General features: G+C 43.0%; 2 protein-coding genes across 12 annotated transcripts in view; one reads left to right on the top strand and one right to left on the bottom strand.

Moving 5' to 3' along the window:
• Positions 1–3,281, bottom strand: part of LOC106590994 (bromodomain-containing protein 9) — a 23,871-nt gene extending 20,590 nt beyond the window's left edge. For 6 of the 10 annotated variants that reach the window (XR_006759684.1, XR_006759683.1, XM_045697034.1 and 3 more), the window contains exons 1-5: positions 3,116–3,281; positions 2,428–2,648; positions 2,019–2,180; positions 1,492–1,639; positions 1,021–1,078 (exon numbers count right to left, since the gene is read on the bottom strand). Coding sequence is in view for 8 of the 10 variants with exons in the window: in XM_045697034.1 (XP_045552990.1) it covers positions 1,021–1,078; positions 1,492–1,639; positions 2,019–2,180; positions 2,428–2,648; positions 3,116–3,164 (638 nt within the window). In the remaining 2 variants the exon portion in view is untranslated. Of the gene's footprint in view, positions 1–1,020; positions 1,079–1,491; positions 1,640–2,018; positions 2,181–2,427; positions 2,649–2,782; positions 2,865–3,115 lie in introns of those variants that run through there. The other 4 variants (XM_045697026.1, XM_045697023.1, XM_045697021.1 and 1 more) reach the window with 4 other exon arrangements.
• Positions 3,269–10,440, top strand: LOC106590995 (pachytene checkpoint protein 2 homolog). Of its 2 annotated transcripts, XM_014182168.2 has the most exons (14): positions 3,269–3,357; positions 3,784–3,877; positions 4,284–4,434; positions 5,099–5,222; positions 5,352–5,407; positions 5,622–5,712; positions 5,959–6,031; positions 6,282–6,345; positions 6,446–6,532; positions 7,348–7,454; positions 7,775–7,928; positions 8,867–8,979; positions 9,125–9,194; positions 9,385–10,440. In XM_014182168.2, the coding sequence occupies exons 2-14, from the start codon at positions 3,786–3,788 to the stop codon at positions 9,478–9,480; spliced, it is 1,278 nt and encodes a 425-aa protein (XP_014037643.1). In that variant the 5' UTR covers positions 3,269–3,357; positions 3,784–3,785; the 3' UTR covers positions 9,481–10,440. The 2 variants fall into 2 exon arrangements, with proteins under 2 accessions (XP_014037643.1, XP_045552991.1); XM_045697035.1 differs by lacking the exon at positions 3,269–3,357 and having other exon boundaries at positions 3,784–3,857.
• Positions 10,441–11,393: the final 953 nt, after the last annotated feature.

Genomic DNA, 11,393 nt, shown 5'->3' on the forward strand with positions numbered 1-11,393 from the left:
CAAATGGCCTACCAAAATGTAGGAAATTATAATATGGCCTACCAAAATGTAGGAAATTATAATATGGCCTACCAAAATGTAGGAAATTATAATATGGCCTACCAAAATGTAGGAAATGATAATATGGCCTACCAAAATGTAGGAAATGATAATATGGCCTACCAAAATGTAGGAAATGATAATATGGTCTACCAATTGTCGGAAATTATAATATGGCCTACCAAAATGTAGGAAATTATAATATGGCCTACCAAATGTCGGAAATTATAAGCAGAAACTTGTCTAAATTGGGGGTGAAAGTAGCCAGTAGGCTATATGGTCCAGTATGGAGTACAGCTAAATGATTTATTATGGTGGATGGAACTGCACAGGTAGCCTACATTCTGAAGTGAATTGTTTTATGAAAACATCATCACACAACACTCATGATATGTGAAACTGAGCCTGACAGCACAGAACATGAAAAACAACACTCATGATATGTGAAACTGAGCCTGACAGCACAGAACATGAAAAACAACACTCATGATATGTGAAACTGAGCCTGACAGCACAGAACATGAAAAACAACACTCATGATATGTGAAACTGAGCCTGACAGCACAGAACATGAAAAACAACACTCATGATATGTGAAACTGAGCCTGACAGCACAGAACATGAAAAACAACACTCATGATATGTGAAACTGAGCCTGACAGCACAGAACATGAAAAACAACACTCATGATATGTGAAACTGAGCCTGACAGCACAGAACATGAAAAACAACACTCATGATATGTGAAACTGACAGCACAGAATGTGAAAAACAACAGTAAACGGGATGAGATGTTGACATGCCACAGTATCCCGTCTAAGATCAGCATATCCCAGGCATCTTATCCTGGTTTTTCATAACCAGGATACAAACTGATATGTTTATACGTGTCAACTCAAAAACAGAATACTTGAGCATTCCGAATAATAACGGGATATTGGTGTTCATGTAAACGTGGCCAATGTTGTCAGAGAGCCTTACCTCTGAAGCTGGCGCAGGAAGTGTTCCAGGAGCTGCTGTCGAGGGGTGCACTCACTCTCTGAGGGAAGAGACAAACATACAATCACAACCTGTTTTACATTAGCCTTTAACACCTCAGATTACTATGGGTGTACAATGTATGTTATGATTAAGCAATAAGGCCAGAGGGGGTGTGGTATAAGACCAATGTACCACGGCTAAGGGCTGTTCTTACACATGACACAATGTGGAGTGCCTGGATACAGCCCTTAGCCGTGGTAACAAACCCCTGAGGTGCCTTATTGCTATTACAAACTGGTTACCAACGGAATTAGAGCAGTAAAAAAAAATGTTTTTGTCATACCCGTGGTATACAGTCTGATATACCACAGCTGTCAGCCAATCAGCATTCAGGGCTGGAACCACTCAGCTTATAATCAGTAATAACATGTGTAATAACATAACAACACAAGAGAACAGCTAGATTATTACCCGGGGCTGTCCTGCAAGCCCTGACAGGCCGGTCTCCTTGTTGCTCCACCTCTACCTTGATGTTGGGGTGAAAGTGGTCCATCACCTCTGGCTCCATCTCAGACCTCTCCCTCTTCCTCTTCTTCTCCTCCTGCTGCTGCTGCTGCTGCTGAGACAGACCTCATTAAACTACTGGAGATGGCCCTGTGATCTCCTATCTATTATGGTTAGGGTTAGTGTTACTGCTGCAAGTAGTGTATGAATGAGTAATTAGAATACATGCTTGACTGTAGCAAAGGCAGTAATGTACAGTGTTGCCAAACACTGTATTATTTACTTCACTATCTCCTATGGGACCAGGAGGTCTCCAGTTCCACTATCTCCTGTAGGACCTGGAGGTTTCCAGACTATGTGATCTCCAGGAAAACATTATAGGCTCTAGGGATCAAGTAAGCTTGCTGCAAGTAAGCATTTCATAGGATGCTGTATACCATGTGTATCCTCTACTTACGACTAATAAAACTTGAAACCCCAAAAACGTGTCTCACCTCAAAACTAATACCAATGTTTGGTATCTTTGGCAGCATGAAAGGCTCGACTGCCACACCAGTGTGACTGGGCACAACACTGGGCAGGCCTACACCACAGGCAGAGGCAGTAGCAGCCTCTGATTCATTCTGCTCCCGCTCTCTCTTCTTCCTCTTCTCCTCCTGTCAAAGATTACACATTCATTGATTGATTATTGTTTTTTTGTAATTAAATAACGACCTAGCTCACGACCTAACGTCATGTTATATGGTATGCTTTATATGAAAGGTTAACTCCCAAGTTGCACCATATTCGCTTTATAGTGTGCCCACCTTCTTACCAAGGCTCATTTGGGTCTGGCTAAAAGGAGTGCACTATATAGGGAATAGGGTGCCATTTGGGCCAGACCCTTGTTCCCCTCATACTCACCTTCCGTCTTCTCCTCTCCTCATCATCTACGTGTTTGTCTTTCTCCTTCTCAGACTTTTTCTTCTTCTTCTTCTTTTTGTCCTTGTGGCGCTCTCGTTCATGGTCTGACCTGTCGTCGTAGTAACTGGAGTCATGGCCGGAGCCTGAGAGTTCTGTGATCTCACTTCCTCCCACTTTGAGCACCAGCTTCAGCTGCTTCTCAAAAGGCTTGTCCTCACAGTCTGAAAACAGAGACCACATTTAGCTGAGTGATGGGTCATACCCAGTGCAAGATCAACAAGCATGATGTGTCATCATCCTAGCAGAAGATGTGGTGTGTGTTACTGTGTAATAAGTGATGATAAACATTTGCTACCCATCACAGATATCTATCTGCAGTGCAATGCTACCACTACGACAGGATAAACTGGCTAGCTGGCGTAAATGCCAATATTATGCATACTCAATCTTGATAAGACCTGATACACATCCGTCATAATAGTTATTGGTAATGCTTATGGCAGCAAGCAACAGAAGTTGAGGAATAATAAGCTACAACAGAAGTTGAGGAATAGTAAGTTAACACTAGCACTGCAGGACGATTCAGTCAGCAGGCCAGTAAGTAGGATAACGTTAACTGCTAGCTAGCTAGCTAGGCTAGCAAAAAGGGACAAAGCCAGGCTTTGAATTGTTTTCTTTGCTCACTTACCATCAACTGTTCTCCACTCCGGCTTGTGCTTTTTATGCTTCTTCCCCATGTTTGTTGTGTTTAAATTAAGCGAAAGCGTCTGGTAATTAGGTATCTGTATCTAATAATTGTTTGCATTAAAATGCGATCCATACCCCGATAACCCGGAAGTACATTTCCCACAACAACTCATCTACTTCAGGTTCAACAAAACTGCGCGCTAAATTCGAGTGACGTTCAGTCCATTCCGTACCAAAACTAAGGTAAGCAATTTTGTGTACACTTCTTGAATGAAAGCTTAACAAAATAAATGACGAATCGCAATAGCTGTATTACACACGTAACACTAGTAACATCACTTGCTAGTGAGATCTAGCAACAGAATAAAGCGTGTCACTCTGCGACTTTAACTAGTAACGTCCGTGTAGCTAGCGAACATTAGCTAGGTAGCTAAATGCTGTGAGCTTGATGCTTTGCATTGAATGTGTTGTTGTCATACTAGCTAGCTAATTATACTTATTTTGTTGTAAGTTCTAAAGGCAGATAGTTGATAAGTACTTCTTATGCATGTTGGTGATGTCAACATGTCATGTGTACTGCTGCCGAGACATTACATTAGACTGAGCAAGGAGTTATTGTATTTCCACCCGAAAATGATTTAATTTTGACATACATTTTAATCTCTGAAGGTATGGAGGGCGACAGAATGGAGGTAGGGGATCTGAAGCAGAACCCCAACGACATGAACAACATCCATGTGGAGGTTCACGTCAAATCTACCAGGTTCTAACTAGCTAGTGTATCTTCAAAAGCTCTATTCACACTGAACTGGTATTACAGTACTAGGGAAGTAAAGTGTCCCAAATGGCACCCTGTTCCCTGTAAAGTGCACTACTTTTGAAAAGGGCCCTCCCTAAATAGTGGGCCCTGTCAGCCCTTGTCAAGAGTAGTGCACTATATAGGGAATATGGCTGCCTTTTGGGACACTGTCCGTTATGTAATGATTTACCCCAGCATGTTAGTCTTTTCAAAGTTGTATTCATGACATGCTTCCATTCCTTTCTCCTTGTCCCTAACAACACTGCTCTCTGTCGTTCTTTGCCTCTCTCTCTCTCCTCTGTCTCTCTCTCCTCTGTCTCTCTCTCTCTCTCTCCTCTGTCTCTCTCTATGCGTATTACACTGACTACAGCACTGCGAAGAGGTCTGACGTGAAGATGCACGTCTTGACCCTGCTGAACCGTCATCGCATGGTGTTCGGGGCTTACAGGTGGACAGAGTTTGACGAGGACTTCCTTATCAAACACGTCCAATCAGTGGCCATAGTGGATGCTGAGAGAAAAGTGAAGTACTGTGACAGCCTGCCCTCATGTACTGTTGTTCTTACTCTTCCCTCTCTCTCTAGCTGCTTAGATAATGTCCTGTAGGAACTCACTAGAACATATAGTATGTCTTAGTGGCACATTAATAATACATTTTCAGCTGTATGTTAATGCAACATGGGATGAGTCGGGTGGTATAATTTGTGGAACGTTCCAACAGCAATCTGTTCCAAAAACGTTGTAAGTAACAAGGTTGCCAACAAACAACGCATATAAAGTTGTATAGAGGCAGAATAAGATACCTGGTAGGGAGTGGGCTATTTCATTAAGTTTTTCACTCACCACATTTATTCTGAAAAATGTCTGTCCTCACTGGTAACCTATGGACAAACATCAAGAATACGCTAAGTGGTAGGTTGATGCCTATTCGGCAGCTAGTTAGCTAGGTGAATTGATCATGCTACTTTGTATGTGTTGTTTGTTGGCAACCTTGTACTTTACAAAGTTTTTGGAACAGATTCCTGTTGGAACGTTCCACAAACTATACCCACCCGGATGAGTCTCAAATGTCACCCTATTCCTTATCTAGTGCACTACTTTAGACCTGAGCCCTGTGGGCCCTGGTAAAAAGCAGTAGTGTACTATAAGACACATGTCTGATGTTTGGGTTGTTTTCCTCCTGCAGCCCATAGATCTGAAGAGCTGCAGTCTGTCCATCCACATCTTCACCCTGAATGATGACGGGCCCAGCACTCTGAACCTGGAGGAGGAGGAGCTCTCTGCAGCCAATCACTGGCTCTTACCAGCCGGTGGGCGGGCCCATGTTAACAGAGATTCTACTAATTCACTGTTCTATATGTAGTTCTATGGTTGCCAGGGTGACGTTTTCTTCAAAAAAGATTTATATACATAATTACTCCCATGTGTGTGTTTTTCAGCTGAGTTCCATGGCATCTGGGAGAGTCTGGTGTATGAGAGCGGGGTCAAAACACAAGTAAGAAACATTTAGGATACGTTCCAAATGCTACCCTCCGGCCCCATAGGGCTCTGGTCAAAAGTAGTGCACTACATAAGGCATACGGCTTCATTTGGGAATCAACCTTAATAACCTTGTGTTATTAACAGAGTGTTATAGATAGATGCCAGTGGTACTACATTGATTGAATTATTTGAACTCCATCCTGTTGTCTTCCTCTTTTCCCCTCTAGCTCTTGGATTACGTCTCAACCACAATTTACTTCTCTGACAAAAACGTGGACAGCAACCTGATCTCATGGAACCGAGTTGTCCTGCTTCATGGTAACAGGATCTTGTTAACTTCACACATTAATATAATAATATATATGATATTATGATATAATACGATAATAAAATATAGTAGTAACTTTGATATTAATGTATAATATCCTATGATTATTCCAATCCTCAATATGCTGTATATAATATGCCTCAAATATGGATGTGTCAACTGTAATGCACATACATGTGATATCTGTAAAAAGCGATATGATTTAGATTGTGTGTGTATATTTGTGGCCACATTAGGACCCCCGGGCACAGGGAAGACGTCTTTGTGTAAAGCTCTGGCCCAGAAGCTGTCAATCAGACTATCAAACCGGTAAGAGAGAGCTCTCACTCTGAGGAAAGGGCTTTGGCAGAATCTTGTTGTGGAATGTTTTTCACCACCTCCACCACTTTCTGTTTTCCCCAACGTAAATGTACATATTGTCCTGGTTTTACCTTGTATTTTAACTTCAATGTTTTGTTCTCTATTAATCAATGCAATATCCATGTATTTTAGTGTCTTATGACGTCCATGTGGGTTCTATAAACTTTAACTTCAACTTCCTGTCCTATTCTTCCTGCAGGTACTCTTATGGGCAGTTTGTTGAGATCAACAGCCACAGTTTGTTCTCCAAGTGGTTCTCTGAGGTACAGTTGGCTCTTCCCTCTTCTCGTCTTATTGAATTTACTGGAATAAATGATTATTGGTGTTGTTTGACTGTAAACAGGTCATGCGTCTTTCTTCCAGAGTGGTAAACTGGTCACTAAGATGTTCCAGAAGATCCAAGAGCTGATAGATGACAAGCAGGCTCTGGTGTTTGTTCTCATCGATGAGGTAAAGCATGAATAGCCTACAACAGTGGTCCAGAGCTTTTCCTGGTCAGGAACAACTCCAGGCCCCAGTTAACTCCTACAACTGAAGGCCCACTTAACTGGGCCCTGCAGTTGTAGGAGTTAACTCCTACAAATGTAACTGCGGGGCCCAGTTAAAGCCTACAAATGTGACTGCGGGGCCCAGTTAAAGCCTACAAATGTAACTGCGGGGCCCAGTTAAAGCCTACAAATGTGACTGCGGGGCCCAGTTAAAGCCTACAAATGTGACTGCGGGGCCCAGTTAAAGCCTACAAATGTGACTGCGGGGCCCAGTTAAAGCCTACAAATGTGACTGCGGGGCCCAGTTAAAGCCTACAAATGTGACTGCGGGGCCCAGTTAAAGCCTACAAATGTGACTGCGGGGCCCAGTTAAAGCCTACAAATGTGACTGCGGGGCCCAGTTAAAGCCTACAAATGTGACTGCGGGGCCCAGTTAAAGCCTACAAATGTGACTGCGGGGCCCAGTTAAAGCCTACAAATGTGACTGCGGGGCCCAGTTAAAGCCTACAAATGTGACTGCGGGGCCCAGTTAAAGCCTACAAATGTGACTGCGGGGCCCAGTTAAAGCCTACAAATGTGACTGCGGGGCCCAGTTAAAGCCTACAAATGTGACTGCGGGGCCCAGTTAAAGCCTACAAATGTGACTGCAGGAAGTTAAAGCCTACAAATGTAACTGCGGGGCCCAGTTAAAGCCTACAAATGTAACTGCGGGGCCCAGTTAAAGCCTACAAATGTAACTGCGGGGCCCAGAGTAACTCTGTGTTGTTTGATGACCAGGTGGAGAGTCTGACGGCAGCGCGGAACGCTTCCCAGGCCGGAACGGAACCCTCAGACGCCATCCGAGTGGTCAACTCTGTCCTCACACAGCTGGACCAGATCAAGCGGTCAGTCAGACATGTTCAGTTCATCTGCTGTGGTGGGTCACACATTAAGCCCCATAGATTCAGAGGCAACAACTCATGAAAGCACTGTTTAACATGACTTCCTATTACTGGTCAAAAGTAGAGCACTATGTAGGGAATAGGGGGCCATTAGCCCTATGGGCCTTGGTCAAAAGTAGTGCACTATATAGGGAATAGGGGGCCATTTGGGATACATACATGTTCTCTACAAGCGGCTGTGGAATTCTACCACTTCATCCTCCGTCCTCCAGTGTGTTGGTGTGTATGTGGTTTAGCCCAGCTGATCTTCCTGTATATCCCAGGCATTCTAATGTTGTGATCCTGACCACCTCCAACGTGACAGAGAAGATAGACCTGGCATTTGTGGACAGAGCTGACATCAAGCAGTACATTGGCCCTCCATCTGTAGAGGGCATCTTCAACATCTACCTGTCCTGCCTGGAGGAACTCATGAAGGTAAAAACACACCAACATCTATCTGTCCTGCCTGGAGGAACTCATGAAGGTAAAAACACACCAACATCTCTGTCCTGCCTCGAGGAACTCATGAAGGTAAAAACACACCAACGTCTGTCTGTCCTGCCTGGAGGAACTCATGAAGGTAAAAACACACCAACATCTCTCTGTCCTGCCTGGAGGAACTCATGAAGGTAAAAACACACCAACATCTCTCTGTCCTGCCTGGAGGAACTCATGAAGGTAAAAACACACCAACATCTCTCTGTCCTGCCTGGAGGAACTCATGAAGGTAAAAACACACCAACATCTCTCTGTCCTGCCTGGAGGAACTCATGAAGGTAAAAACACACCAACATCTATCTGTCCTGCCTGGAGGAACTCATGAAGGTAAAAACACACCAACATCTCTCTGTCCTGCCTCGAGGAACACATGAAGGTAAAAACACACCAACATCTCTCTGTCCTGCCTGGAGGAACTCATGAAGGTAAAAACACACCAACATCTCTGTCCTGCCTGGAGGAACTCATGAAGGTAAAAACACACCAACATCTCTGTCCTGCCTGGAGGAACTCATGAAGGTAAAAACACACCAACATCTCTGTCCTGCCTGGAGGAACTCATGAAGGTAAAAACACACCAACATGTGTATTTAATGAATACAGTAGGACCTCTTTGGGAATGGAGGTCATTTGGAACACTGAGTTGTCTGTAACTTTGAAATGTGTCTGTCTGTAACTGTGGGGTTGGTATCTTTTGAGTTTCTACCGTAGGATACAGTTCTTCTGACCAAAGTTACTGAGGTGTTCTTTAACTGACATGATTGTGTTCAGTACCAGGGTCTTCACAAAGGTGTTGTACCGAAACATCAACCTCAATAAATACGCAGAGGTAAAAATCATGTGTGTTATTTTTCCTTTTTCTACGTTGTGTCTAGTGCCAGATCGTGTACCCCAGACAGCCACTGCTGACCATGTTTGAGCTGGAGACCATGGGCTTCAGGGAGAGCAAGGTGTCGGAGCTCAGCCTGGTTCTCAGGAACATCGCCATGTGAGTCCCAGTCCTCCGTAGCTCTGCCGTTCATCTCAGACCTGCCACCGAGCTACTTCCCTTGAGAAGTGTGTGTGTGCATTGGATTGTATCAGAGTAGAATTGAATGATGTTTTAGGCTTATTTCTGTTGTTGACTTTTCCAGAAAGAGTAAGGGTTTCAGTGGAAGAGCGCTGAGGAAACTACCCTTTTTGGCCCATGCTCTTTTTGTGAAGGTTTGTAGACGTTTTCAAATGTTTCACGGAGAATGCAAACAGTTTTAAATTTTTTTTTATTTTAAACATTAATTCAATGGGAAGATATTTTTATCTAAAATAAACGGTAGTATTTTCATATGGAAAGAGTGCTAGTCATTGCGTTCCTATGCAACACCAATCTGACTTGTCTATGATTCCTTGTTACCAGACCCCGACAGTGTCCCTGGAGAGGTTCCTGGAGGCCATGGACCTAGCAGTGGACAAACAGATAGAGGAGAGGCACAACCTGGTCAACTGTCTGTGATCTACAGTGGCGCTGTCTCAAATAGCACCCTATACCCTTTATAGTGTCTGTAGGGATCTGGTCAAAAGTAGTGCGCTAAATATGGAATAGAGTACCATTTGGGACTTGTCTCAGACAGTCTGGACCTGTTTTACCCAACGGTTGATTGAAACTGTCTCTTCTGGCTTTTCATGTACATTTTATTTCCTGGTTAAACAATATACATTTATAATCATATTTTTCTAACCACTCAACGTTGACCAAACCAATTTAGTTTTCTCACAGACAGTGTGTGAAAGGAAAGCCATTTTACCATTAGAGTACTATATTAAAGATGGCAGCCATGAAGCAGTCAGTCATGTTCTGTGGAGACTTCCTGAAGTCTGTGTTGCTACTGCCTAGCGTCATCAACATTAGGTGCATTCTCAGCACATTTTAAAAAGCAACAGTATTAAGCTTGAGATGCAGTCCTCTCTTGATACGTGTGACTATACGGCTTTCATTTCCTAACCCAAGAGAGCGTGTCCCGAATGGCACCCAGTTCCCTATGCATTGCACTACTTCGGACTGGGGCCCATAGGGCTATGGTCAAGCGTAGTGCACTATATGAGGGAATAGGGTGCGATATGGGAGACGCCCCATATGTTGTTTACAGCACATGTATTCATTACTCTGTCTGCTTGTCTGATGTTTTCTATGTGAGCATGCTGTTTCCTATGTTTCTAATAGCACCTATTGAAACTTAGACTTTCTGCTATTGTAAATGAATGCAAATGCCCCAAATAGGAGAGCTTCAATGGAAATGTACAAATTCTGATTTAATTTCTAAATCCCTGGATGTTTTTTTTGATACTCAAGGATGTTCCATGTATTGTATGCTGCCATCATATGGTCTTTTCATTCAAACTCAGGATACACATGTTCATAACTGACCCTGTTTATTTATATATAAAACATTGGCTTATTCAACTCTTTAAAACACCCTTTGACTCATTTTGAGTTTGTCAAATACACTGCCCACATGATAAACATGTGATTTCATCATGATTGGCTAACAGGTCATATTCATTAGTGCACACTGTAGCAAAACCTTTTGCAACGGAAGCCTTATTCCAAGTGCTCTAATCTACAATGTGATGTCAAGGATTCTGTTGCAAAACGGTTTGCTTTGGTGCACTAATGAATATAACCCTCTGTTTCTGAATTAGCCCAGACCTGCCTTCCTCCTGATGAAAACAAGCCCAGATTCCCCCAGGGTGAAATTCCCCTTTTAAGTGTGAAGGGGGTTAATGTGTCTTCTAGAACCCAATGCCCTGTGGTGTTCAACCACTGGGTGGCGCAATAGCCCAGTTCTCCTGTCCTCCAACCCTGTAATGAACTTTAAAGTCCTGTTTGCTCTGTAACTGATATCTAACAGCTATTTACCTTTATTAATATCTGGCCATAGCTTTGTGTTCCCTGCAGAAATTCAACAAGGACAATTCCAATTAAACCAACTACTGACCATTTGAACACAAACCTTTCTGATTGGTACAGTAGAACAATATCACTTCCTGTTGTACAGCTCACTGATAACTGATCATAACAATACTGTAGTAACTTCCTGTTGTACAGCTCACTGATAACTGATCATAACAATACTGTAGTAACTTCCTGTTGTACAGCTCACTGATAACTGATCATAACTGACCACCAGTCTGGATACCTTGTTACCTCTGCTGCTTTCCTAATGGCACCCTATTCCAAGAATATACTATACTATAGGAAATAGGGTATAGTGCACTACAGGGAATAGGGTATACTGTCCTATATAGGGAATAGGGTATACTGTACTACAGTGAGGGGAAAAAAGTATTTGATCCCCTGCTGATTTTGTACGTTTGCCCACTGACAAAGAAATGATCAGTCTATAATTTTAATGGTAGGTTTATTTG

The sequence above is a fragment of the Salmo salar genome, chromosome ssa02 (assembly GCF_905237065.1).
Source record: "Salmo salar chromosome ssa02, Ssal_v3.1, whole genome shotgun sequence".
Taxonomy (NCBI): Eukaryota; Metazoa; Chordata; class Actinopteri; order Salmoniformes; family Salmonidae; genus Salmo; species Salmo salar.

What these genes read in the sequence shown, in the direction of transcription:
- LOC106590995 (XM_014182168.2), top strand. Translation starts at nt 3,786, where the DNA reads ATGGAGGGCGACAGAATGGAGGTAGGGGATCTGAAGCAGAACCCCAAC. An exon ending in AGAGCGGGGTCAAAACACAA is followed by an intron (nt 5,408 to 5,621) that starts GTAAGAAACATT and finishes TTTCCCCTCTAG; the next exon opens with CTCTTGGATTACGTCTCAAC. An exon ending in CCCATGCTCTTTTTGTGAAG is followed by an intron (nt 9,195 to 9,384) that starts GTTTGTAGACGT and finishes CCTTGTTACCAG; the next exon opens with ACCCCGACAGTGTCCCTGGA.